Genomic DNA, 24,159 nt, shown 5'->3' with positions numbered 1-24,159 from the left:
TTGTTGTCTATAATCAGTATGTGAGGATGAACGAGATGGGATAGATTGCGTTATAGATATAAGATATATTTGTGTTGTTGATAATTGTTAGTATTGTAGGTATGAGATATATATTATTATCATTAAAACATTGTGGGATTAAAACCCCTATGTATCTCACCATGTTTCCCAACCTGACCTACTCATTTTATATGCATCACAGGTAGCGCATTTAGGACTGCTGAAGATTTGAATAGGATGTTGAGTGATTGAAGAGAAGACCTACAATAGTGTTATGGACCATTAGGTCTTTACGCTATAGCATATGTTGTGTATCGAATATAACATGCTTAGAGTTTTTATCATTTTAAGACAATCTTTTGTTTTCAAAATATCATAATGTATTGAGAATTTCCGGTATAAAATATATTATGATTTTTAAAGCTTAATGAAAAGTTATTTTTTCGGTTCTGAAAAAAATAAGGGATATCACAATATCTGCCAGTAAGAGTTTCCTCACGCTTAATTTGATGAGATTTTATACTTACTTGATGTTATAAATGGACTTAAATTCTTCGGGTTGCCAAACCATAATTTATTTTTAAAAGTCAGTGTTTAGGTTTTGTTACTAAGAAACATCAATCAGAAAAACGACTTATGTAATGAGACTAGACTTCAGGAGATATCATTGGGTAACCGTGTTAAAGAAACAGTCGTCATAACTGGAAGCAATATCAGACATTGGACTTTTATTTCAAATTTGTCTTTAACACCTCCAGGCGTCAAAATTTCATTTGAATTCAAAAGGAGACAATCTCCCTTGACTGTTTGTTTTGCTATGCCTATAAATAAAAGTCAATGTCATTCACTGTTAAATGTTGACTTGTTTTTACGAGAATTAGTTTTCACACGTAGTCAATTATATATTGTTTTACCAAGAGTAAAGGGAGAAGACAAAGATTAAAGTTATTGATTTTATATAAAAATGATAATTTGACCAATAAAACTTTCAATGTGGTATATATAGAAATGTTTCAAAGTGTAAGTTAAAAGATTTTTCTTTTTTTTTAGTTATCAAATTAATTCAACTTTACTTGCAATCTAAAATACATTCCTTTTGATTTTGTTGACATTTATGATTATTTTTGTTTATATAATAATTATTTTGAACATACCAACCATGATTTCCATAAGTTATAAGTTAATGATATATAGACACTAGATGAACCAATAAGCACCTTAAAGTGGTAAAACATGTTTTAAATGATATCATAACCATACATATTGAACTAACTTAATAGTTGAGAATAATGTCTTATACGAAGTTAATGATATATTTAATTTGGACAAACTTACTTTATGGGGAATAGTATGAGAGAAAAAACTATTGAGCCTAAAATAGCTGGTTTCTAATTAATGACCACACTAATTATTTTTGTTTACTTTGTATCAAGCTATTAAAAAATATTTTTTCATAATATAAACGGAATATTGTATTATTATTATTGATCATTTAATTTCTTTTAGTAATTCTTTTTGGTTAATGTGGATTTTCTCATTCATTATGCCATTTTTTTTATCGATAATACAAACAAATTAAATAAACTGTTTTGTACAACTTAGTACGATAATTAGTTATATTTAGTAAGATAATTAGTTATATTTCATATACTTACTCTCTAAGTTATGTCTACCGACTACCAAATGCAAGTGAGTAGCAATAGCATGACATCTTGTTTTTTTTTCTTCTTTCTATACATGTAATATTTCACAGCACCCTGAATTTGAGTTTTTTACAGGCAAACCTAACACCTATAGAGATTTTCAGGGAAAAATTCTTTATATGTAACACCACAAGAGTTAGTTTAAGGAATCAAACTCTCAACCTCACGTCACATATGTATATAAAACCCGGTGCATTAACTTAACTTGGCTGGACATCACTTGCAACATGAAATCTTGTTGGGAGGAAAAATAAGAAGTAATTTGTGATATATAGAATTGAAGATCAAAAATCCCAAGCGTGGTCCGCCTTGGTAAGTGATAGCCATGCCTACAACTAAAAGCGAGCTCCACCATTATTATGAAGTAGTTAAATGGAACGATTACGGCTACACATCAATTAAAGGTGTTGAAGGTTCCATTAATATTGATTCCAAGTTCTAACCAACCAATCCATTCACACATAAATAGACATGGACAAGAATCCCTATAAATACCTTTGACAACGATTCTTGCACCAAATACATTTTCAATCTCATATAAGTTTCCTACGCCTTTAGTGCTTGTACACTAGAAAAATGGCGAGGATGGTAACGATGGTCTTATGTGTAGTGGCGACTTGCATGGTGGTGGCGGCACCCTATGCAGAGGCCGATATTTCCTGTCGTCAGGTGATAAGGATCTTATCTCCATGCATTGACTACCTAACAGAAGGTGGTGGTGTGTCAACGTTATGTTGCAATGGGGTTAGGGCACTCAATAACACTGCAAATACAACCTGTGATCGTCAGATGGCTTGTCGCTGTTTAAAGAGTGCTTCTGCGGAAAATTCCGGAATCAATCCTATCAATGCTGCTAGCCTCCCCCGCAAGTGTCGTGTCAACATCCCTTACAAGATCAGTCCTAGCACTAATTGCACCGAGTACGTTCAAATATATATATGCTTATATTTTTTTTTTCTCTGTCACAAATCTAAGTACACATCTACTGATTTAAATATTGCATGAACAAACATTTGTTGTATTGATGTGGCTTGGCATATGGTGGTTTTTGCAGGGTGCAGTAGTGAGCTCGAGATGTTAATGCATGTTCTGAAGAATAAAAGCATATATATTACAATAAATATCGAGAGCACTATTTTGTTTGAATAATGCATATATTACTGTGTATGTCTATGATTTTTACGGCCTTTAAATTTTACTGGTGCTCTTGTAATATTTGTATGTCATCGCTTTATTTATATGCCTCTTTTTTTTTTTAAACCGCGGAATCATATTAAAACAAAACCGGTGAGTTGCACAACAAAAAAGGCACCTTTAGGGACGACAAAAAACGTCGCAAATAGTCAAGAAAGTCGCCCCTAAAGATATTAGGGACGACATGTCGTCTCAATTGGGTCACCGCAAATACCTCGTAGCTAACACTCCAAAGTCGTCCCTAAAGTCGTCGTCTCTAATACTTATCGTCGCTAATACCAGTCGTCGTCCCTAATAATATTCCGGCCACCGGTCAGTATTATTCCGGCCAAATATTCCGGCGGGATGTGTCGTCGCTAATGCTTAAGATCGTCCCTAAAGGTGTCGCCACTAATGATTGTTTTTTTTAGATAAAATTTATATTTTATATTAGTTTATAGTATAAAAATGCAGAATTTATAAAATTATAAAACATATAATTTAAAAATCTGCATTACATAAAACATCAAATAACATAAACAAAGTATATCACATTAACATCATCTAAATCCATAATAACATCATCCATAACATAAAACAATATATACTAATCGTCTTCCCCATCATCGTTTTCATCGTCGTTTTGGTCGCATTGTCGACTTGCTTGCTAAATAAGCGGATAATATCTCCAATTATCGTCACAAACGTCGGGTTTTGGAGAAAAGCATTAACATCAACATCCTACAAAGTAAGAATATAAGTTAAGATATATCATACTATAAAAACAAATTATTCTTACTTAAAAATTAAGTCACCCTACAAAAGTTTTATGCGGTTCTTTTTTTCTATTATTCATACATATTATTTATGAGCAAAAAATTGTTATTTAAAAATGTTGCACGATGATGTTATCTTTACATTTGATTTTTTTTTAGTTTATTTGTAACAATATTTTATATTATTGCAATTTAAATAATATATACTCCTATGTAGTTGCACTTATCTTTACACTCATTTTATCTTAAATCAAACCATATACATTTTTGCAATTATAACATCATATATACACTAAATTAATATACAATCAAACACGGTTTCTTGAAACAAATTTTCAAATGCACATACATACATATACACTTACCAAATAGACATATACACATACCAATTCAATACCAATTACAATATACCAATTATACATATACAAATACCAAATAGACATATACACATTCCAAACATACCAAATAGACGTATACACATTCCAAACATACATATACATATACACATATAGACATATACATATATCAAACACATTTTCTTGAAATACATTTTCAAATAGACATACACATATATCAAATTCCTTATACAAAATAAACATGCAAACATATATCAAATTCATACATACACATATACACAAAAATTGAACTCACCTGTGGTTGTAGAGCTGAAAACAGTGGAGTCGGTGGAGAAGTTCGTCGGAAACGGTGGATGTCGCCGGAGACAGTGGTCGTCGCCGGAGACAGGCGGCAACAGTGGCGTTGATGTGGTGGTTCTAAAAGCCGGAGATTAGAGAAATCTCCTTAAAACCACCAAAATCAACAAAATTAGAGAAGAAAGAAAAGAAAGAGAAAGAGAAAGAGAAAAGACGGTGGAAATGAGAAAGGGAAACGCACCTTCGCCGGTGGAGAAGTTCGTCGGAGACGGTGGCGAGCTGAGGTGGTGATAGTCGCCGGTGGAGCAACTGGAACCTGGTGAGAAGCTGCAAATCCCTCCGGCGGAAGAAGTGGGATGCACTAAAATTCGCCGAAAAATGCTTCCTGATTGTCGTCGGAAAAAATGAGAGAGAAATGGAAACTGGAAAGTAATCAGGTTCTGCGACCTTTAGGGGCGACACCTTTAGGGACGACTTTGAATCTTTAGAGACGACAATTTGGAGGGAAATTCACGCGCTCATATTTTCGCCACCTATAGCGGCGACAGCGGCGTCACAAATGGCGTCGCCCCTATTGGTGTGAACAGTAACTAACCCCATCCATTGGATCAGGATGCAATCGTAGGGACAAAAATTGATCCGGAAGCATTCATGCGGATCGCCGATCAAACCCTTTCGCGACGCCCTTATTAGCGACGACGTGAGGATTTAGCGACGACAAAAACGCGTATTATCAAGTGTCGTCCCTAATGGTGTCGTCCCTAAAGCTTATATTTCTTGTTGTGTTGCTAGAAAAGTAAGAACATATACAAACAATGAAAATAAGAGAATTACACCAGTCAAACCAATTTAGATATCTTCTACTCCAAGATTTTCTGGGTATTAATGTAGTTTTCTTAATAGCAGCAAATGTTTATTAACTCACACCTGCTAAGGTTAATGTCCAATAGTTTTGTAGACAAATTGTTTATTATATAAATTCGAGCATGCACAACAAAAATTATGGTTGTCAATATTAAGACTTGATATACGATCTTTTTTCTTTTTCTGTCTTGCAAAATCATGATCGTAAAATCAAAGCAAATCATAAGATCTTACCAAAAACATTTTACAAGATAAAAAATGCATTTTCATCCATAAGTTAACCATTCGGTTAACATTACATAGTTTAAAGCATAAAAATATATATTCAATACATTATTTAACAATAAACAATTCAAAAAATGGTATTCTATGTAATTAATCCAAAGAAAAATATTATATTTTTTTAGAAAAATTAATAACAATCTTACATTCTTACGATCGATCCTACGATCTTACCGCGACCTTATCAAAAAAACGATCCAAGTAAGATCGGAATCGATTTATCTAGATGGGATCTGTAACACCCCAATTTTCAACTATGGATTAAATGAAACATAACCGTTCCAACATATCCCAAGATCAACTCTGAACTTACTTATAGACTAACTATAGCGGAAGCAAAAAAATAAAATAATGTCTTCAACCGAAGAGTTTCGGGTGTTACGTCTTTGCAGAACTCCTTTTTCGTCTTGTTGGTCAATCCTTCTCCCTAGCCTTCTTACTGTCACTTGATAAATAGTTTCCTGGGTTGCGCACATTTAAAGTTTCTAAATGAGTAAGCTTAGGGCCTAGTGAGTTCGTGTTGCACATACATGTCCATCACTTAAAAAAACATATAGTTTTATCATATATCTTCAATAAATCATACAACAAATATATCACCCGATGACATAATTTAAGGGTCGATTAATTGTCTAGAGAAAGAACCGAATGTTCATTTCACTTCTCCTTGAGACAACTCATCATCCATTGTACTCAAGTATTTTAAATATCCAAGGAAATGAGTATAAATCTCAATTCACATCCCCACCGATCACACACATCCGCCATGCTCACGACGATTAAACACCCCACCCGTTCCCACTAAACATGTCACCCAAAAAAAACACACACACAGTAGACAACAAATCCAAAATAACATTTGCACACAACCATATTTATCATAAATCATACTGCGAATAAATAATTGAAAAGCCGCATATAACCCACATGATAAATATTTATGTGCGAGCAACCACAGAACACGAAAAACTCACCTCGTAACCGACAAATTCTAACCGAAGCTTTGTTGTTAACCTGCACCCTATATTCCACCAACAAGTTTTCTAAGGCCACAATCCTATAAAAAAATCATATGTGTCTATTTTGGTTCAACTATTCATATGTCTCGTTCGGCCAACCAATTATTATCTTATTATATTAATTACAAGTAATAAAATTTCACCCTTCAAATTCTAATACTTAAAAGTCAAAACAATTAAATCTTTAAAATACAAGACTTATCGTTTCAAAATAATATTAATTTTAAAAAGAACTATCGATTTGTTTAAAACTATAAGAACCATCTTTGTAAAATATGTTTCCAACTTTTAAAGAAAACATCATTTAAAAAAAATATAAAAAAGTTATCCTTTTTTTTCATTTTTAAAGAAATCATTATTAAATTATATATCCAGAGAACTAATTTTGATCGTAAGAGACAAAATGATAAAAATTCCAAAAAAGGGTTGTATGTTTATAGGTTGGACGTGTATTCACCAGTAAAAAAGTTATCCTTTTTTTCATTTTTTTTTAAAAATTTTTAGGACACATCATTATAAAAAAAAAACAAATTCATAATCTTTTATATGCTTTTTTATAGATTTTCATATTAATATAAAAAGAAACTTGTTTTAAAAAAAAACCATTTCGTTTTGTTGTTTGTTCTTTTTAATATATAGGTTTATTTTATATCGAAAAAAATAAATATAACAAAATTAATAATTTTTTAGCACATTGAACTATCCATGTGGTTGAGAGTCTTCATAGCCCAAACACAACAACGTAATTATTAGGGGCACGCTCTACCCACTGAGCTAATAGCCCGTCGTGCGAGTCCCTCCATTGGGGATTGTCTCTATAAATAGACATCTATATCAATGCATAAATTTTTTAGTTTTTTTTTTCACATTGATCTCGTCGGGTTCATACTTTGAATCTGAATATTATATAATTCCGTTTTCAACATTTACAATGTGAATATGACTTACTATTTAAATACTTTGATTATTCACAAATTAATTTAGTGAAATTTACAAGTTAATTATTGTTTTCACGTCTAAATTCAAATAAATATTCACATTTACATGTTGGTTACGAATTATCCTACTTGAACTCCACTTCCGTTTCACTAAAGCAACAATGTCTATTGCGACAATATGATCGCCATTTATTTAGAACAGAATTCGGTTCAACACCAACACACTAAACACATCGAAACGGACATTCATTTTGTTCAAGAAAATGTTTCCAAATGTGAAGTTCAAGTTCTACATGTGTTTTCCCGTTTACAAGCTAGCTTGTGCATTTTCAAAATGTCTTATGTGGGTTCATTTGGATGACTTTCAAGACAATCTTAACATTCGTCCGCTTCTAACTTAGATTGCAGGGGACATACATATTTTGTATTCGTATAAAATGAAAACTGTATTAGATATACTTTCCATATTTCATGAGAACCCTTTGTGTATGTAAGTTCTATCGTATCCTCCCTAATAATGAAAATAAATTTGTCATATGTCACTCTCTCATTAACTTGGACACATGTCATTTTTTAGTATTTTTGATTAAATGTTTTTTCTATTTGTCATTTTCTTATTGTTTTTATCTTTTTTTTAATTAACACATCATATTTACACCTCAATTAATAATTACCTTAATTGAAAATAACCAATAAATTAAAATATTAATACTCATATAGTATTTAATATGTTTCCTTTTAAATTCAAATTCTAAATTTTAAATTTCAAATCTAAAATTTCAAATTTAAACAAAACTTTGTTTAAACTTTTATATTTAATTTTTGTTTTATCAAACATGTATAACATACGAGTCTCACACCTAATAAGAGATAATAAATGCATACATATCCGGATCTTTTTGTAGATTCAGTCAACTTTATTGGCAACAATAGTGGGCTTAAATTTTTTTAGAACGGCAGATAAAAATTAAAACAACTAGCAAGATGCTAAAGAAGGTTACAAAGGCTTATTAACAATACTCTGCTAAAGAAGTTTACAAAGGCTTATTAACAATACTCTATCACCTATAGAGATTTAAGATTAAATGTGAAAACTTTCATAGTCTTTATAGGAATATGGCATCAAACTAATCCATTTCAACCCGTGAGGCAGGAAAGAGTAAATGACCTACAAAAGTGAATGCATCTACCTAACTATAAATAAGAAAGTCTAAGCCGTCAAATAATCCCCTATTTATTTATCCGCTCATCTAGAAATATAAATAACTAAATAAATACATGCCAATATCGATATTTCATAGATATAGGTATGCAAATTTCAAAGAATATTGAAGATATTTAAGTTAAAGTGATTGAATCAATATAAAGAAAGATATAAAATTCAAGCATTTGATCCGTCACAAAATAATTAATTAATTGCACATCACATATCAACAGAAGTAAACAAAAAAATTCAATGAAAAATTAGAGAATGAAAGACACAAATCTGAAATTAATTTGTACAAAGATGATGAATAATTTAGTACTATAGACATAGAAAGGGATCATGGTGCTTGATCTATCTTCGTGGTGGAAGCTTAGTCCCTAATCAACAGAACTGTAACATCCCGTTTATTAAATAAATAAATGGATAGAAATTTATAAGCGAAAAGTAGCCCTAAAACCCATAATATTTAGCGGGGTGTTGGTTTCATGGAGCCAAATGATATAAATTGGTTTTTCGGGGGTTAAAGTGTAATTTTGGGACTTATTTTGCAAAGATTTTCAGTAGTCAGGGGGTGTTTGGTATCATTTGGACTTACATTGAATAAATTCTTGGGGGCAGGGACTAAATGGTAAATTATGGACCTAAATTGAAAAGGGTTTTGTATAGGAAGGGCCGTTTGGTAACATTTGGATTAAATTTGAAAGGAAAAGAAGATGGAGGGGCTGATTTCGTTATTATGGAATATTTCGTTATTATGGAATAATGTTCTAAGAGAGTCGGGGTATATAAACCCGCTACCCTCTCAAACCCTAACCCTAAACCTAGTTCACGTTGCAGCTGCCACCCTCCTAACTTCCAGCCGCCACCACCTCGGTTGAGGTCCCAAACCACCGGAGCCAATCACCTCGTGCTCATCCTAACGCCGGGAAAATGAAGTTGCGTGCGTTGCTGCCGCCGTTTCTCGTTAGATTGCCCTCCAGTCTTCGCCACCACCTCCTCCCATTGATGCCGACGAAGCTTGTTGTCACTGCTGTAGTGCCGACGTGAGTCAGCCGGGAAGATAGGAGGTGCGGGGTTGCTTATGACGCTGTTGTTCGCCATGGTTCCCGTTCATTCCCTTCTCCCATCTCTCATGTTGTTGCGTCCCAACTTCAACTGCCGCCGATAGCCGCTGCTACTGCGCATCATTCATCGTCACCCCGCCCTTGCCCATCGCCATGAATCAATTGCAACAACTTAGTGTGTTCTGATCGCGCATGTGTGCGTGTTGTGGTTGCTATTCGACTGTGGAAGATCGTTTGGCCAGAGAAAAACCACGTGAAGAACCATCATGGCTGCTAACCATCGTTTCGCCATGAATCAATTGCCACCGCCGCCACCGTACGCCACCAGTTGGGTGGCTAGGTTCCTTTTATGAACAGAAGACGTGTCAGTGTGTGTGTATGTGACTACTTGGCCGGAAATCACAAGAGGTCCACCACCACCACCGTGAGCTGGTGGCTAGCACCTCCGACAACCGCCTGCCTCCACAGAGCGGCTGTGTGTGCGTGTGTTATTTTATGTGTGTGTGTATTTGGATATTGTTGTAAAATGTATTGTATGACGAAATAATCAAAGAAAACAACCCGTCACCGCCGTGAGGTGGTGGTTGCCACCTCGTGCCGCCATTCTGCTGCCACCTTGGATGGCTATGTGCTTTTGCGTGTGTGATTGTCATTTTGGGATGCTTGGATATTTTTTTAGCTAAAATTCATAACCACCACCACGAGGTGGTGGCCGCCGTCGTGAGCCGCCGTTGACCACCACTACCCGAGGTGGTAGTGGGTGGTGCCCGACTTGTTTAACCCTAATGGGCCCAATGAAGCCCTAATTGACCTAAAAGCCTAACCATGTGACTAATGGGCTAGTATTTGGGTTGGAAACCCTTATTAGGGTTTGAAAAACCCTAATCTCAATGAACCCTAATTTTGGGGATTTGATCGGGACCCGCACTGGAATTATTTATTAGACTGAAAATGTTAATTAATAATCATTTGCAATTAACCTAAGGCAATATTCAACTTAATGGATTAAGTCCTTAATGGGTTAAGTACAAACACTTAACCCTAATCGTCATTTTATGTGAAAACCCTAATTTTGATTGGGCCTTGAGTTGGGTCTTTCTATTGGGCTTTGGTGATTGGGCTATTGATGGGATATTCAAGAACAAGTTAATGGACTAAAATAATTGGATGGGCTTTAGGATAAGGCCCATGTGAAGGACTTGGGTCCAATTTGGAAAATTGGGCCATATATGGGCCACAGTTGGGCCTTGATGATTTTGAGATATTGGACCATCCGTATGCCAAGTATTAGGACTAGAATAGATAGTTGGGCCTTAAGGTAAGGCCCATGTGAAGGGTCATATTCGATGGATCCAACTTTATGGATTGGATCAGGAACATCAGGATGGTCACTCGGTATGAGGACAAGGAATATGTCCTCGACAAGGAGCTTAAGGAACTTGAGTCGTCTGCTACTCCTGAGGAGATCGCTGAATACCAGGCACATGAGAGAGATGCTACCAAAGTGGCATGTATCATGTTGGCCACAGTGACAGCCAAGCTCCAAAAGTCCTATGAGGACTATTACCATTTTGAGATGCACCAGGACTTAAAGGACCGCTACCATCAAAGTGCTCGTCAAGAGCGGTATGAAATCATCTCCTCCATTATAACAACCCGGATGAAGGATGGTGAACCCATCACGGGTCACATGCAGAAAATGCAAAGGTATGTGGACCGTTTGCTGAAACTGAATGTGAACTTCCTAGAGGAGTTGGCAATTGATATCATTTTGCACTCCTTACCTTCGTGTTATGATCAATTCCGAATGACATACCACATGAACAAGGACCAAGTTACACTCAGCAAGCTTTTGAAGACCGCATAAAGTGGTCTTAATGGTAAGTCGGTTGTTACCACTCCTACTCCTGCCGCGGCCCCTGTCTTGGCAATCGGGCAAGGCAAAGGAAAGAAGAGGAAGAGCCCTTCGAAGGGTACCAAGGGAAATTCCCTTGATGGCTCTTATTCAAGTGGAACCAAGAAAGGTATTGTCACTCCTTCTGCTAACCCTAAAGAGGCTGAATGCTTCTATTGCCATGAAAAGTCGCACTGGAAGCGAAACTGCCCAAAGGATCTGCAAGATGTTAAGGATGGGAAAGTAAAACCCAACCATGCAGGTATTTACACTATATTGTCTAATAACTCATCTTATTCTAATTCTTGGGTCCTTGATACAGGTTGTGGTATTCACATATGTTCTGATTTGCAGGGACTAAGAAGAAGTGAGAATGTGGAGCATGGGAAGATAAACTTGATCATGGGGAATAGGAAAGTTACACCTGTCACCAAGATTGGAGTTTACTCTTTGTTGCTAAGTAGTAGGTTAACATTAGATTTGAATAAATGTTGTTACTCGTTTTAGATGGCGAGAAATATTATTTCCTTTCATGGTTTGTAGAAACAAGGTTTTACCTTTTCGTTTGATAATGAATGTGGTGGTATTAATGCTTTCTTTAATAATGTTCTTTAATTTAAAGAATTACCTTGTGATGGTGTGTATGAAACTGTGTCGGTTGTAGATAACCTAGGAAATAATGTGTTGTGTATCGATTCTTCCTCTAGCTTGGATAAAGCATCATTATGGCATTGTCGTCTTGGACATGTAAGCAAGAAATGCATAGGCCAACTCTAAAAAGGATGGAGTCTTGGAGTCATTTGACCTAAAGTCGGATGATAGTTGTGAGTCTTGTTTGCTTGGAAAAATGACAAAGTTACCCTTCACTGGTACTTGTGCTAGGGGTGAGGGTTTGTTGGATCTAATACATACTGATGTGTGTGGACCCTTCAGAACCGCTACAAGGGATGCTAACCGCTTCTATGTGACTTTTGCTGATGATTATAGTAGATATGGATATGTCAACTTAATCAAGCATAAGTTGGAAACCTTTGAAAAGTTCAAGGAGTTTAAACAGGAAGTGGAGAATCAGTTGGGCAGGAACATTAAGATGCTTCGATCCGTTCCAGGTGGTGAGTATCTTAGTATAGAGTTCCTTGACTATCTTAAGGAATGTGGGATTGTCTCACAATTGACACCTCCCAGGACACCGCAGTTGAATGGTGTGGCTGAGAGGCGTAATCGAACCTTGTTGGATATGGTTCGTTCCATGATGAGTCGAGCTTCGCTATCAATCTCATTTTGGGGGTATGCCTTAGAGACTGCCGCCCATATCTTTAATCTAGTCCCTACAAAGAAGGTTGCCAAAACACCTCACGAGATGTGGGCTGGAAAAGTTCCCAGTCTAGATCACATAAAGATTTGGGGTTGCGAGGCTTTCGTAAGGCGCGAGACTCACGATAAGCTCTAACCTTGAAGTGAGAGGTGTATTTTCATCGGCTACCCACAAAGATCCTTTGGTTACCTCTTCTACAGACCCAGTGATAATATGGTCTTTGTAGCAAGGAGAGGAGTCTTTCGCGAGAGAGAGTTCATAAGCCAAGGAAACAGTTGGAGGCAAATTGACCTTGAAGAAATTCAAGAGTCAAGTGGTGAAGGAACCTCAAACCCTAGCAATCAACCAGAGGAGGAAACTCATGTTGATCCAACAGACGAGTCTGTACCTATTAGGCGTTCCACGAGAGTTAGGAATGCACCTGAGCATTACTATGGTTTCCATATTACTACGGAAAGTGATACACTTATCAGTGATAGCACAATGGTAAGTCTGGATGAGCCTAACAGCTACTCGGAAGCCATGACAGGCCCTGAGGCTGCTAAATGGAAAGAGGCTATGGACATTGAGATACAGTCCATGTATGACAATGAAGTTTGGAACTTGGTTGAAAATGTACCAGGTCGAAAGACCGTCGGGTGCAAATGGATCTTCAAGAGGAAGACCGACATGGATGGTAATGTTGATGGGTTTTAGGAACAACAAATAAACTAGAAAACAATTCCTAAGTTCACATGCAACCTACTTTGGATCTATGTTTTAACTATTGAACATACAACTTTGAATTGCAAAACTAGAACCCTAGAGGAGAGAGGCTAATTTCGAAATTAACAAACTAGGGTTTAGGGTTTACATACCTTTCAATTGTTATAGCAAACAATTGATATTCCCTTGGTCTTGATCTTGATCTTCTTGGAAGCTTTAGCACCACAAGTGTAATGCCTCTAATGGAATCACACCCAAACTAGCAAGAAGGAAAGTAGAAGAAGAGAGAGGGGAGGGAGTATGCAATTTCGGCCACTAGGATTTCTTCCAAAGAATTCGTACACAAAATGTGAGCCAGGAGGCTCCTTAAATAGTTGAGGGATCTAGGGTTTAAGGAAAACCCTAGTTATCCTTTGCTTAGGGCCTAAGCAAACCCAAGGGCCTTATCCAAGCCCCTATGGACGAAATTATTAGGGTTTCCCCTAAAGATTTCGTCCACCCTCTTCCAAGGGGGTTCTAGAGCCTTCCACTCAACTATTAGATAATTGCAAACTAGTCCCTGCACTTTATAATTAATTCTTTTAACCCCAAAATTAATTTTGATTAATTTCTGGCTAACAATTAATTAAACATAATGATTTCTAATTAATATATTAATCCATTAACATATTAATAAATCATTTATATATATATATATTAATTTATTAATCTTATAAATTAATATCTCTCCTTTCATAATTTCCTTGTCCAGTTGCTAGATTGAGGGCAACCCAAAAGGACTGTGCTGCTATCAATTCAAGTACATACCAATTATAGTTATGGGCTTAGACACCTAATCCAATAGTCTCCCACTTGGATAAGTCTGTAACTATAATTGCTAGTATGCCTTCTAAATTTGACCAGCAAATTGTAGCTTCCAAAAAGCTGCTGCCGAACTCTGACCTAGTCAGTTACGTGTCCTAAGATAAGTGATCATATAACCCTTCGTTCTGCTTGATATCGCCAGACAAAAGACATGGAATGTAATCAATCTCTTTGTCCAGAATCTATGTTTCCCGATTCCTGATTTGTGATGATGAAGGACTTCTAATCGAACACATCAATTTAGTCCTGGCTGGGCCCAGCACATAAGTCAACACCAAATCATCGAGGGGCCCACAGATATCGCTTTTCCTGTTAGGGCAAAAGGAACGAATAAACGTTGACTCATATGCTTGTATCTTTTACTCATCAAATTATGCATGACAATACGTTTTATAACACCAAGTTACTGATGCGTTTTCGTATCACCAATGCACAACCGACTTGTAAATTACAACTCATATATCTTCGTTTCAAGATTATAAGATATTACCGTCTCAGTATTACTCGTGATGAATTCCATGAAGTGATACTCTGAGCGAGGGTTTATCCAATACTCAAATCTCAATTTCTGAGTACTCATGAACGTTGCAGCAATTCTATTGCCATGTCTATCCTTAGACAATCTGCAATCCAATTCATGACAGTCTTAATTCACTACTTACTTCCAAGAGTACGAGCGACTGTGGAGTTTGAATAATCTCATTATTCAGGAAGTAAAACATGCAAAAATGAAACACAATAATAAACAATTGACAAAAGGTAGTAGCCAAACTTATAAATAATACTTTATTATTTAATCACCAAAAGTCAATTACATTTACTTTGTTACAAGTTTCAAAAACTAATCTAACTACTAAAACTAATATCATCTTTCAGTCCTATGCTCCGAGCATGCTGAATATGCTTAGCCCTACTCAGACCCTTTGTGAGAGGATCTGCTGGGTTATCTTCAGATGACACCCTCTTTACTATAAGATGGCCTTCTTCTACTCTATGTCTGATGAAATGGTACTTTCTGTCGATATGTCTGGTCTTACCATGATCTCTCGGTTCCTTTGTCAAGGCAACCGCTCCTTCATTATCGCAGAACAGTTCCATAGGCTCCTGGATGGTTGGAACAACTCCGAGATCCCCGATGAAGTTCCTCAACCAAGCTGCTTCTTTCGACGCTTCACTTGCTGCTATGTACTCTGATTCACAAGTAGAATCAGCCACCGTATTTTTCTTGGAACTCTTCCAAGTAACTGCTCCTCCATTCAGTAAAAACACCCAGCCTGACTGAGAACGGAAGTTATCTCTATCCGTCTGAAAGCTGGCATCACTGTAACCATCTACTCTCAAAGTATCACTGCCACCAAGCACAAGGACCCAGTCCTTTGTCCTTCGCAAATACTTGAGTATATTCTTAACTGCTATCCAATGAGCTCTACCTGGGTTTCCCTGATAGCGACTGACCATGCTCAAAGCAAATGCCACATCAGGACGAGTACATGTCATAGCGTACATGATCGATCCGACAGCGGAAGCATAAGGTACACGACTCATGTCATCTATTTCAACATCTGTACTCGGGCATTGAGTCTTACTCAATTTGGTATTGCTTTGGATAGGTAGCTCTCCCTTCTTGGAATTTTCCATACTAAACCTCTTTAGTACCTTATCCAAGTATGTGCTCTGACTAAGTCCAATTAGTCTCTTCTTTCTATCTCTCAATATTCTAATCCCAAGAATATAGGCAGCTTCTCCAAGGTCTTTCATGGCAAAACACTTTCCAAGCCAAGACTTAACTTCTTTCAAGGTTGGAACGTCGTTACCAATGAGTAATATGTCATCGACATATAACACCAGAAAAGTTACTATACTCCCACTAGCCTTGATATACACACAAAACTCATCTTCACTTCTAGAGAAACCAAACTCTTTGACTTTCTCATGGAAGCAAAGATTCCAACTGCGAGATGCTTGTTTCAATCCATAAATGGATTTCTCAAGCTTGCACACTCTATTGGGAAACTTTGCATCAACAAAACCCTCTGGCTGACTCATGTAAACATCTTCAGCCAACTTCCCATTAAGGAAGGCAGTTTTGACATCCATCTGCCAGATTTCATAATCATGAAAGGCAGCTATGGCGAGCAATATCCTAATAGATTTAATCTTAGCCACTGGCGAAAAAGTCTCATCATAGTCAACCCCTGGGGTTTGAGTAAAACCTTTTGCAACCAGTCGAGCCTTGAATGTATGCACATTCCCATCCATGTCTGTCTTCTTCTTGAAGATCCATTTGCACCCAACTGTCTTGCGACCTGGTGCACTATCAACCAAATTCCAAACTTGGTTGTCATGCATGGACTTAATCTCGCTATCCATTGCCTCTTTCCACTTGGAAGCCTCTGGGCCTGCCATTGCTTCCTTATAAGTGACTGGTTCATCTAAGTTTACCAGTGTTCTGTCACTTATGAATGTGTCACCATCTGAAGTAATATGAAAACCATACAACTCAGGTGGCACACTCACCCTAGTGGATCTTCTAAGAGGTAATGAGTTATCAATTGGTTCAACAGGAACTGTTTCCTCTAGTTGAGTGCTAGTGTCATCTAAGGTTCCTTCATTGGCTGAATCTTGAATTTCTTCAAGGTCAATAGTGCTCCCACTGTCCACTTTGAATATGAGCTCTCTTTCAAGAAAGACTCCTCTTCGTGCTACAAAGACCACGTTTTCACTAGGCCTGTAGAACAAATATCCAAAAGACTGCTTTGGGTAACCAATGAAAACACATTTCTCACTTCTAGCTGCTAGCTTATCGTGAGTCTCTCGTCTTACGAAAGCTTCACAACCCCAGACTTTAACATGTGCTAACGAGGGAACTTTCCCTGTCCACATTTCGTGAGGTGTTTTGGCAACCTTCTTTGTAGGGACAAGATTGAGGATGTGGGAGGCTGTCTCTAAGGCATACCCCCAGAAGTGAATAGGAAGCGAAGCCCGACTCATCATAGAACGAACCATGTCTAACAAGGTTCGATTGCGCCTCTCAGCTACACCATTTAACTGTGGTGTCCTAGGAGGAGTCAATTGTGAGACTATCCCACATTCTTTCAGATAGTCGTTAAACTCGATACTAAGATACTCCCCGCCTCTATCGGATCTAAGTATCTTTATCTTTCTGCCCAATTGATTTTCGACTTCATGCTTAAACTCTTTGAACTTTTCAAAAGTTTCTGACTTATGCTTGATCAAGTAGATATATCCATATCTGCTATAATCGTCAGTGAAAGTCACATAGAATCGATTAGCATCTCTTGTAGTTGATCTGAAGGGCCCACACACATCCGTGTGTATGAGATCCAACAGACCTTCACCTCTTTCACAAGACCCTGTGAATGGTGATTTTGTCATCTTTCCCAAAAGACAAGATTCACACATATCATTTGATTTTAGGTCAAATGATTCCAACACTCCATCCTTTTGGAGTTGGGCTATGCGTTTCTTGTTAATGTGTCCAAGACGACAATGCCACAAGCATGCCTTGTCTACACTATTAGACAAGTCAATATTAAGTACACTATTTCCTAGGCTATCAACACAAGTCACTGTTTCATACACACCATTACAAGGCAAAGCTTCAAACATAAAAACACCATTCTTATAAACAGAAATTGAACCATTCAAATCATTAAAAGAATATGTAAAACCTTGTCTGAACAATGCATGAAATGAAATAATGTTTCTCGTCATCTCAGACGAATAGCAACAATTTATTAAATCTAATCTAACATCATTACTAAGCAGAAGCTGATAAACTCCGATCTTGGTTACTGGTGAAGACTTTCTGTTTCCCATGATCAGGTTTATCCTTCCTCGCTCTATCTCCTCACTTTCCTTTAGACCCTGCAAATCAGAACATATATGAAAACCACATCCTGTATCAAGGACCCATGAACGAGAAGATAATGAGTTATTAGCAGAAATAGTGTAAATACCTGCCGAAGATGGCTTCACTTTGCCATCCTTGATATCTTGCAGATATTGTGGGCAAGATCTCTTCCAATGCCCCTTTTGGTTGCAGTAAAAGCAAACTGCCTCTTTTGGATCAGAAACATGGGGAGTGGAACCATTGGGCTTAGCCTTTGGGCCATTACTAGATGACCCAGCTTGAGCCTTGCTCTTCCAGTTTTGCTTGGGAGGACCTTTCCTCTTTTTCCCCTTTCCCTGTCCAATAGCCAAAACAGGGGCACTCGTAGGTGTGGAGGGTATACTTTTACCCTTCATCCCTGCCTCAGCTGTCTGCAACAAGTTGTGCAATTGGGCCAAGGTCTGCTCAGTATTGTTCAAATGGTAAGTTAGAATAAACTGACCATAACATTCAGGAAGTGAGTTCAAGACCATGTCAATGGCCAATTCCTCATCAAAGTGAATATTGAGCTTGACCAAACGCTCTATGTAGCGTTGCATTCTTTGCACATGTGACACTACCGACTCCCCATCCTTCATCTTGCAAGCCATGAGTGACTTGACTACTTCGAACTTTTCTTGACGAGCTCGCTTATGGTACTTTTCCATAAGGTCCTTGTTCATCTCGAAAGGCCAGTAGTCCTCATAGTACCTCTGCAGTTCTGGGGACATAGTTGCCACCATGATGCATGCCACTTTGGTAGCATCATCGTAATGTTTCTTGTAGGCAGCAAGATCTTCAGGAGTAGCTTCATTCTCATCAAGCTCTTTGAGCTCCTTTTCAAGAACATATTCTTTGTTCTCGAAACGAAGAGCCATCTTGATGTTGCGCATCCAATCGTTATAGTTTGAGCCATCCATAACGACTTTGGAGCAGATATTGAGCAAAGAGAAGTTCTGGTTGGAGGAGGATGAAGCAGAAGTGTTTCCAGGAGTAGACATCTGAAAAGAAAGAAAGTTTTAGTTAGATTTCAAGATACCTTAATAGAATAACCCAAAGATATAATATCAAGGTTAGGATCCAACTATGAAGATTCACAACTTAGAAATGGGATGCCGAGATCCAAGTGCAAATTTCATAAAGGTAGGTGAATGACGATTCACCAATTCCACCATTAGACGAAACAAACGAAGTGAAATTCCTAATTCTTTTGAGATACATTGAAACTATTCAATGGCATGTTTTAATCTCAGATTATGCTCTTCTATTTGTGACTGGGATGCCGAGGATCACAAACAAGATGTGAATAACCATGCAAATGTGTTTGGTAACCTCATTGTCTTTATCATTAACTATTGATGTGCTGGTAAACCACACACGCTCCATCAAAATGACAATTATGAGATACCCATTACTACTCTTTATTAGTGCCTTTTAGTGTGCTGGTTAACCACACACGCTTCACTAACGACCAATAAAGCATAATGTGCAATTTCATGGATTAGCATACTTTTCACATTTTTCCTAAAGTAACTAGAGTTGGGATTTTGAAAATAATGTTCTAGTACTTTCTTTAATATCATTATACTTTTAATGAGAAGTAGTTGTCCTATCAAATCCGTTCTGCTAACGACCCTCCACTAATCAAGGAAGCGGTGGGTGAGAGTGGACACCCATTCAACTACCATTTTATAGGCAGTTTCCTTATACCCCCTTATAGATTAGCTTCGTGAATGAGGCATACTAGCGATTTGACTGACCATATTCTTATACATATAATATTAAACCTTTAATTATAATATATATATATAAGGTGTGTTTTAAAACTTTTTAAAACTTCAAGGGTTTATATAAATTTCGAAATTTAAGCTATTAAATTCAAATTTAAATAAACCAATTAACTAGATTTAATATTTATCTATTAATTAACTATTAATCAAATTATTAAATCTTGTAAGGATTATCTAATTAAATTAATCAATTAATTTAATCCTAATCCTTATCCCTCTAATTTCGAAAAATAGGGTAAGGATAATTATCCAATTAATCTAATTAAGTAACAATTATCCAAAACAAGAAACCCTAGTTATCCTCTAGCATATTTCGAAATTTACAAGGGGGGAGGCTAGGGTTTTCAAAACCCTAACCCTAATTTCGATTAGGGTTCTTTGGAGGCTAGGGTTTTCGAAAAAACCCTTTGATCCAAAACCCTAGAAATCGAAAATTTTGGCCTTTAGGGTTTAATAGCTATAAACCCTAATTTGCAATTCAACAATTGTACCAATTCAATTTAAAACAACAATGGCTCTGATACCACTGATGGGTTTTAGGAACAACAAATAAACTAGAAAACAATTCCTAAGTTCACATGCAACCTACTTTGGATCTATGTTTTAACTATTGAACATACAACTTTGAATTGCAAAACTAGAACCCTAGAGGAGAGAGGCTAATTTCGAAATTAACAAACTAGGGTTTAGGGTTTACATACCTTTCAATTGTTTTAGCAAACAATTGATATTCCCTTGGTCTTGATCTTGATCTTCTTGGAAGCTTTAGCACCACAAGTGTAATGCCTCTAATGGAATCACACCCAAACTAGCAAGAAGGAAAGTAGAAGAAGAGAGAGGGGAGGGAGTATGCAATTTCGGCCACTAGGATTTCTTCCAAAGAATTCGTACACAAAATGTGAGCCAGGAGGCTCCTTAAATAGTTGAGGGATCTAGGGTTTAAGGAAAACCCTAGTTATCCTTTGCTTAGGGCCTAAGCAAACCCAAGGGCCTTATCCAAGCCCCTATGGACGAAATTATTAGGGTTTCCCCTAAAGATTTCGTCCACCCTCTTCCAAGGGGGTTCTAGAGCCTTCCACTCAACTATTAGATAATTGCAAACTAGTCCCTGCACTTTATAATTAATTCTTTTAACCCCAAAATTAATTCTGATTAATTTCTGGCTAACAATTAATTAAACATAATGATTTCTAATTAATATATTAATCCATTAACATATTAATAAATCATTTATATATATATATATATATATATATTAATTTATTAATCTTATAAATTAATATCTCTCCTTTCATAATTTCCTTGTCCAGTTGCTAGATTGAGGGCAACCCAAAAGGACTGTGCTGCTATCAATTCAAGTACATACCAATTATAGTTATGGGCTTAGACACCTAATCCAACAAATGTACACACTTATAAGGCGCGACCGGTTGCAAAGGGCTTTTCTCAAACTCCGGGAGTTGATTATGATGAGACCTTTTCACCAGTAGTAAAGATTAAGTCTATTAGGGTTATGCTAGTCATTGCTGCATTTCATGACTATGAAATATGGCAAATGGATGTCAAAACCGCTTTCCTTAATGGAAAGTTGGCTGAGGATAGTTACATGAGTCAGCCAGAGGGTTTTGTCAGTGCAGAGTACCCTAATAGAGTGTGTAAGCTTGAGAAATCCATCTATGGATTGAAACAAGCACCTCGCATATGGAATCTTTGTTTCAATGAGAAAGTCAAAGAGTTTGGCTTTTCGAGGAGCGAAGATGAGTCCTGTGTATATGTCAAGGCTAGTGGGAATATAGTTAGTTTTTTGGTATTGTATGTGGATGACATACTACTCATAGGAAATGACATCCCAACTCTGCAGGAAGTGAAGTACTGGCTTGGGAAGTGTTTCGCTATGAAGGATCTTGGAGAAGCTGCCTATATCCAAGGGATAAGGATTTTGAGAGACAGGAGTAAAAGACGAATTGGACTTAGTCAGAGTACCTACTTGGAGAAGGTGCTGAATAGGTTCAGCATGCAGAATTCCAAGAAAGGAGAGTTACTGATCCAGAGTAACGCCAGACTGAGTAAGACTCGGAGCCCGAGTACAGAGGATGAGATAGCAGAGATAAGTCGCGTACCGTATGCTTCCGTTGTAGGCTCGATCATGTATGCTATGACTTGTACTCATCCTGATGTGGCTTTTGCATTAAGCATGGTCAGCAGATATCAGGGGAACCTTGGCACGGCTCACTGGACTGCGGTAAAGAACATTCTCAAGTACCTGCGGAGGACTAAGGACTGGGTCCTTACCCTCGGTGGGAGTGATAACTTGAGAGTATTAGGGTATAGTGATGCTAGCTTCCAGACTGATAGGGATAATTTCTGCTCTCAGTTAGGTTGGGTCTTTACCTTAAACAGAGGAGCGATTTCTTGGAAAAGTTCGAAGCAGGAGACAGTGGCTGATTCAACTTGCGAATCAGAGTATATAGCAGAAAGCGAGGCAGCAAAGGAGGCTATATGGCTAAAGAACTTCATTGGAGACCTTGTAGTTGTACCAGCTATAAAGGGCCTATAGATATTTTCTATGATAGTGAAAGTGCAGTTGCCTTAGCCAAGGAACCAAGGGATCACGGGAGATCCAGACACATCGGCAGAAAATACCATTTCATCAGACATCGAATAGAAGAAGGACTCCTCGTGGCAAAGAGAGTATCATCGGATGAGAACCCAGCAGATCCCCTAACGAAGGAACTGATTAGGGTTAAGCATCTCCAGCATGCGAGGCGCATAGGGCTGAAGGATGATATTAGTTTTAGTAATTAGTTAGCTTTGAAATGTGTAAAGTGTATTTGACATTTGATGATGAATAAAAGTTGTTTATTTATGAGTAAAGTGTTGCTATCTTTTGTCAATCGTTTACTATCGTTTCATTTTGCATGTTTTGACTTCCAGAATAATTATGTTATGGTATTTCATATTATTCAAATTCTCCACAGTCGGTCATATGTTGGAAGTAGATATGAATCAAGACTGTCATGAGTTGGTTGTAGATGTCTAAGATGTTGGACATAGCAAAGTGTTGGTACAACACTTATGAGTGCTCATAAGTTCTGAGTATTGGATTCAACCCACGCTCACTTGTATCACTTCATGGAATTTATCTCGAGTGATCGTGAGACGGTAATATCATATAAGTCTTCAAACCTAGAGATATGAGTTGTTGCCTATGAGTTGGTTATACATTGATTTTATGAAAACACATTGGTAACTCGATGTTATAAAATATGCCTTTGTGTATAATTCAACAATGTAACGCCCGTGTTTCTAGGCTAGGCATTAATATTGACATAATAGTCTAGGTTAACCTTTGTAACTCATTTAGAAGAAATGAAAAGGAATTATGTGAATTTTATGTGAATTATGTGTTTTATGCTTAATTATTAGGGTTTAATTAATTAAGAATAAAAATGAGCGTCAAAAATTAAATTTTAGATAAAGCCGATATTTATTAAGAAACTGGTAGTGGGCGTGACAAGGATTACGGATATATAAAGAATGCCAAAATCCGAGTTATAACGAAGAAGTTATGACCTGTCGAAGTTTCACGATAAACCGGCACGGTGCCGAATGTCGTAAAAAGTGAGTTTTTAATAAACTACTTTTTGGCCTTAGTGATCTAAACAAAACTCGTAGTGTTCGTTAAACCGAGAAGTTCGATAAAAAGAACGCCCAAATCTTACTTCATATGAGGAAATTATGATTTTTCGAAGTTTCAGCTTAGCAGTAGACAGCTAAAAACTCGAATTTTAGATCGAGTGATTTTTAGCCGACACGACCTAAACGAGAATCGAAGGTCTCGTGATTAGTAGCACAACGGTAAAAGGTCTGACGAAAACGGACGTCAGATGAAGAAGTTATGAATTTTTAACGGATTTCCTGTCCCGGTCTGTTAAAAATAATAATTTAAAAATTAAAGTCAAAATTAGCCAACGAAGTCTAAACGAAAGTTGTAGAGCGTAATTTTACCTACGCGTGCAT

The 24,159-nt window shown here is 37.0% G+C and overlaps 1 protein-coding gene across 1 annotated transcript; it reads left to right on the top strand.

The window, feature by feature from the left end:
• Positions 1–2,213: 2,213 nt before the first annotated feature.
• On the top strand, positions 2,214–2,963 carry LOC145106743 (non-specific lipid-transfer protein Lac s 1-like). The gene is made up of 2 exons (XM_079043676.1): positions 2,214–2,623; positions 2,758–2,963. Exons 1-2 carry the CDS (start codon positions 2,280–2,282, stop codon positions 2,765–2,767), a joined length of 354 nt encoding a protein of 117 aa, XP_078899802.1. The 5' UTR covers positions 2,214–2,279; the 3' UTR covers positions 2,768–2,963.
• The last annotated feature ends 21,196 nt before the right edge of the window (positions 2,964–24,159 follow it).

The sequence above is a fragment of the Lactuca virosa genome, chromosome 1, assembly GCF_052849685.1.
Source record: "Lactuca virosa cultivar CGN04683 chromosome 1, Lactuca_virosa_CGN04683_v6, whole genome shotgun sequence".
Lineage (NCBI taxonomy): Eukaryota > Viridiplantae > Streptophyta > Magnoliopsida > Asterales > Asteraceae > Lactuca > Lactuca virosa.
The sequence above is the reverse complement of the archived record's forward strand: the minus strand, read 5'-3'. Positions and strand labels throughout refer to the sequence as shown.